Below are 5,309 nucleotides of genomic sequence, written 5' to 3'. Positions count from 1 at the left end.
TTTTATGAACAAGGATAGGAACTCAACCCAAGCTCCCCGTAGAAAAAAAAAAGTTTAATATCGTACATTTATGCAGAGTTAATTTTAACTAATTTAAAGATAACATTACAACATCCAATTCTAGTTTCATCCTTATTGCAGGAGTTTATTTTTTTTTTTTCGTAGGCTCTCAGAAATCCGTCTTGAAAGGTTTATAACTCTTGAGATCAGTGACAATGCCAACTACGGATCCTGCGGCCGCGGCTATGGACACAACAAGACAGGCCAAACTCAAGACTTGAAGGCAAACCCACCTTGTGCCCCATCTCGGCACATTCTTCTGTACAATGTACATTTCCACCGGGAAATAAACCGTCAGAGGCCAAAAACCGATGGCCCCTAAGAGACCAAGCACATCATTGAAGAAAGGCATTAACATTGAGATTAACGTTGTTATAATCACAAAAACCGTCCTCCACACAAGCCTAAAGAGATTCAAGTTGAATGGCTTGGATCCCGGAAAGAGGTGGATCTTTGTCTCCTTTGTGATGAACTTACTCTCTGGATATCTCTTGGATGCTTCCTTCTCGACAAACGCAAAGAGTGGTTGGCAATAGACTTGGTAAGCGCCGACTAGATGGATTATTATGGCGAGGTTAGCTATGTCAAGCAACCAATACGGGTTTCTGAACCCTCCCTGGGCGAGGAGATTCCCGGGTGCAGTATCACCGAATGCTGCGTACCCTACACAGCCACAGAGCATGTAGAAGAGTGTGGTCACTGCCACACTTATGAGAGTCGCTTTCTTCATCGTGTTTTCTTCTGCAGGTGGTGATTTCAATGTGTCCTGTATCATCGAATCTTCGTGTTAGAAGCCTTTCTTTAAGAAACTCTCAAACATATTCGCATAGAAAAATACCTGAATTTCGATGAGAATCATGGAGTAAGCGTAGGCAAACGCAATGTTCCCAAGAGACTGAAACGTTCTCCAGACTTTATCTGTTGGTGTCACTGTCCCAATGCTGACTCCAGTCAGAGTGCCTTTAATTTCTTTGTTCTCAACCACTCTGGAGATGCCAAGGCCAAGCCCAATGGTGGAGTAACCAAAAGACATGACTGCGGCGAGAATTGAAAGCCACCATAACTGATCAAAATCCGGAATCTGAGAGAATATGATTTGTGCTACACCGAACCCGATCATATAAGGATTGCCATTGACATGACATGGATCCTTGTCCCCATTGATTTGTTGGCAACTTGTCCGTTGGATTGCTCTGTTTTTTGTTTTTTTTTGTTTTTACAATTATTAAAGCACATAATTAGCACAAATCAAACAAACAATAATTAAACAAGAAATCAAGTAGGAGAATCTGAAACAGTGACAGCGTTTTAGAGCCCTACTTTCAGAATCTTGGACAAAAAGCTGTTGCAGATTCTTTAATAGACTGATATTATTAATTAGGCTACATTATATTGACTTTGAAAGTGCATTATTGAGCCAAATATTCAGTGACTTGTATGGACTATATTGAACAGCAAAGCGGGACACGCATCTACTTTTTGGAAGAATTTGCACAATAAAAAACAAAAGAGCTGAATAAACTTAGTTTTTCAACTTACATCATGCTTATAGCTGATGCAATAGTGTACCCAATTGCAGTACCAAAGAGGTTAACATATTGCACAACTCCACAAATTTTCACCTTAATGCCACCTGATAATTTTCCAAAGGAATCTAGATCAGTATATCATATATTTTTTTTCACACAAACTGGAACTTTTACTTTTGTATTAGATCATTCTCTGAAAACTCTATTCAGCTCAAATGTTTCCGTTATTAGATAATCTTTTTATTCCACTATTCATATGACTTATATGACATACCAGTCAAACTCTGAGATAGTAAAAAAGAATTTTACCGAGGTTGGAATGGATAGCATCCATGTAAGTGTAGTTTCTCTTGCCGGTGACAGAGTCGCCGGAGCGGTAACAAGAACAGAGGAGAATAGAAGTGTAATAAGTGACGAGAGAGAAAAGCAACATAACTGCTGGACCACCCACCCAACCAATCTGAGCAACTGCCCATGCAAGAGATAACACTCCTGACCCAATTACTGCTGTTATTATATGTGCACTTGCTGTCCACACCGTCCCTGAACCCAATCAAAATCACCAGAAAATTAACCCAACCGATTTTAAAGACACGATCATTGTAACAAAACAGTATGTTGCATTCATTGTAAAATTTCGGTATGATAAATTTTTACATTCAATTAAAACAAAAAAAAACAAGGACGAGTAATAAAAATCATACTTTGTCACTTCAAGCATCTAACGAAAAGGAAACGGCAACGGTTTGAGGTGCAAACGGTTTTACAATTGTATGACTTAAAAGTAGGCTGAATTAAAGCAATTGCCTTCAATAATGTTTACAGAGACTAATTTTGAGATTACTCAAAACAACTTTAACTCGTTTTGACCTACTTATAAGACCTTTTCAATAAAGACAGTAATTGAAAGTTTTCCCAAAAAAAAATTGAACAAGACAAAAATTTACCTGTTCTTTTGGGTCTGCCATCTTCATCGAATAACTCAGAGCTGTTTTGAGGAAGAACACCCATGGAGACACCATTCTTTAATGCCTCGACCATCTTCTTATTGACAAAACCCAATTTCAAGAAAACAAGAAAAAATCCGAGTGAAAAATTATTGAAGGTTTTGGGTGTTTCTCTTAAAGATCTCGAAATTGAATGGAAAAGAATCAAATAGATAATGGAATGGAATCAAAGAGAAATGGATTTGTCCATATAAAATCAATGGTCAGCAGAGAAAGAGAAAGATGTTTTCCGGTTTTCTCTGGACCCAAGATTCTGTAATTGGAAGAGAGTGAGACATTGAAATTGAAAAGAGAGTTGTCTGGTTTTATAATAAGATGATAATAACTCACAAAGTTTCCTGGTATTCATTAAATATGTATAAGCCCATGAAGAAGGAGACATCTAATCTGGATGAAGAAGGAGAAAAAACCGCATGTGCTTTTTATTTTGTTTTTTTAATTCTTTTTAACTTTATTAGTTCCCGACCAGAATACTATCAATATTTATATAATATCTTTCCATTTTACATCTGACTAATATAGAAGATTTTATCTGGTTTGAACAACATATATTAGACAACTATTATCTAATCTTTCAATATAAAATTATGATGAGTTAAATGGGTGTATACCCATACATGATTCAGTAATTGAGAAAATGGGAAGCGATATCCCTACACCTACAAGAGAAAATTTCTGCAGATAATTTTTATTGTATTTTTGATTTCTCGACCAAAAATAAAAATATATAATTGATATTTTCTAAGCAAATTTATCGCCGCCTAGCGTTTTAATTTTGTTAGTCCATTAAACAAAATAATATCTTACGATTATCTGTTAACTATTTCTGTTAACATAAAAAAAGGTATACATCCATAGAACATTATTTTCTATATTAATGGAGATATTAATGTTGTATGAATAACCAGAAGTGTTATTTTCTAAACACAGATAAAACGAGAGTTTTTTTTTTGGAGGGTGGATATGGGATCTATAAAAAATAATTGGGTAATATACCTCTCGAATCTGTTATTTCGTAGGTGTGAATAATATTTGTATTCTTGAAAAATTAACTAATACTTTTCTGTTGTTGTTATTAGATAACTCAAATATCGATGCAACTTTTAATGTTAGCTGTCAACTCCATAAGCAGATGGGTGAGGCTCCAATATTTGTAGCAACCTGAATTGCGTTACCTGATTAAGAATGAAAACAGATGTCTGTTTTGTTTTATAAAGTGTATGTAATGAGGTGTGAAAATATTTTGTATTGAAGATAACTTGAATTGGTATCCTGATGTTAGCAGGTAACTTGGATAACGAGCTAACTGCAAATGTTATTGTGAACTAAAACAACAAATAGGTGAGTATCTAAAAAAATATATTTATAAAGTGTATGTAATGAGGTATGAAAATGTTTTGTATTGAAGATAAGCTAAACTGTTTTTCCGATGTTAGCAGATAACTTGGATAACGAGCTAACTGCAAATGTTAACTGTGAACTAAAACAACAGATGGATGAGTATCTAAAATTAAATTACAACATTTGTATATAATGTTACTAGCGAACTCTAGCGAACTCTGTTAACGAAATGTTGAAGGTAACAATGATTGTTTTGTATCTTAAATGAGAGAGATTAACTCAGATAACAGATAACAGCGAGTTTTTAAGCAACACTAAATCTAATTTACTCCCGATCATAATTTACAAAAGAAGAAAGAAGTTTACACTTTAGATATTGCTGTCGTAAATCTGACACACACAAGTTTCTGTGGGTCTCAAACTTATAGTTAAGCATAAAATTGGTGTAGGGGTTTATTGGTCTTTTAGTGATGAACAGAGGTGAATGCACAGTATAAAATTTGTGTCAGTTAATTTCATAAGTTTTTGTTGGCATTCTATGCAATTACTGAATTATGATTGATAACAATCATTCTTTAAAACTAAATATCACAAACTAACTCTTATGAAACTTAGTACTCATTTTGTATCACCATAATCACTAATGAAAATCTTCACTTAGTTTTCCACATAAAACTTTTGATATAGAAATATTTAGGTATTTGGTCAGTTTGATTCTAAATTTTATTTGTATTCATAAGTTTTAGTTAATTAAATTTATATGCAAAAACTTGATATTAATTTAAATAATTTATTGTTTTGAATTTTTTTTTTGTAAAAGCAATACACCTACTTAAATTAATGAAAAATTTAGACGAATGACGGTTGATATGGTAGCTGATTTACAAATTGGGGACGTTCTAGTTGATATGGCAGATAACTCAGATTGCCACGTTTGTACTGTTAACGTCAGCACTATTAACGATTTCACGGGGAAATGGCTCGGAAGCCACTTTCTAGTAAAATTTATTCAGCTGTGCCACTTAGTAATCTACATGCCACTCAAATTGAGAAAATACTGTTGTAACCTTAATGAGAGGGACCCACGTTTTTGAGGAAAATTAAATTTTGTTAAAATTCGAATTTCTTTGACCCAATACCACGGTTTTATTTGTCGGGCCTGAAAATAATTTCGCCGGAGCCCGAGAGAGTTTTGCCGGAAAAAAAATTTGGATCCTCTTCGTTTCCTCGTTTCCGGGCTTCGTTCTTCCGGCCAGACGCTGCATTTGGAATCGCGAAACTGTCCGGCCTTGCAGCTCGTCGGCCCCAGCGGCAGTGCTCCCCTGTCTCTTCCCCAATTAGCTCCTCTTCTTTCTCGGATTAGGTATGCCGC

At 35.1% G+C, this 5,309-nt stretch overlaps 1 protein-coding gene across 1 annotated transcript; it reads right to left on the bottom strand.

The window, feature by feature from the left end:
* Positions 1-2,935, bottom strand: LOC18011054 (amino acid permease 5). The gene is made up of 5 exons (XM_006393685.2): positions 2,537-2,935; positions 1,899-2,132; positions 1,600-1,693; positions 899-1,253; positions 1-826 (listed from the first exon to the last, which is right to left on the bottom strand). Exons 1-5 carry the CDS (start codon positions 2,628-2,630, stop codon positions 170-172), a joined length of 1,434 nt encoding a protein of 477 aa, XP_006393747.1. The 5' UTR covers positions 2,631-2,935; the 3' UTR covers positions 1-169.
* Between the last annotated feature and the right edge of the window lie 2,374 nt (positions 2,936-5,309).

The sequence above is a fragment of the Eutrema salsugineum genome, unplaced genomic scaffold (genome assembly GCF_000478725.1).
Source record: "Eutrema salsugineum unplaced genomic scaffold, Eutsalg1_0 scaffold_7, whole genome shotgun sequence".
In the NCBI taxonomy this organism is placed as follows: Eukaryota; Viridiplantae; Streptophyta; class Magnoliopsida; order Brassicales; family Brassicaceae; genus Eutrema; species Eutrema salsugineum.
This window is presented reverse-complemented; position numbering and strand designations above follow the sequence as displayed.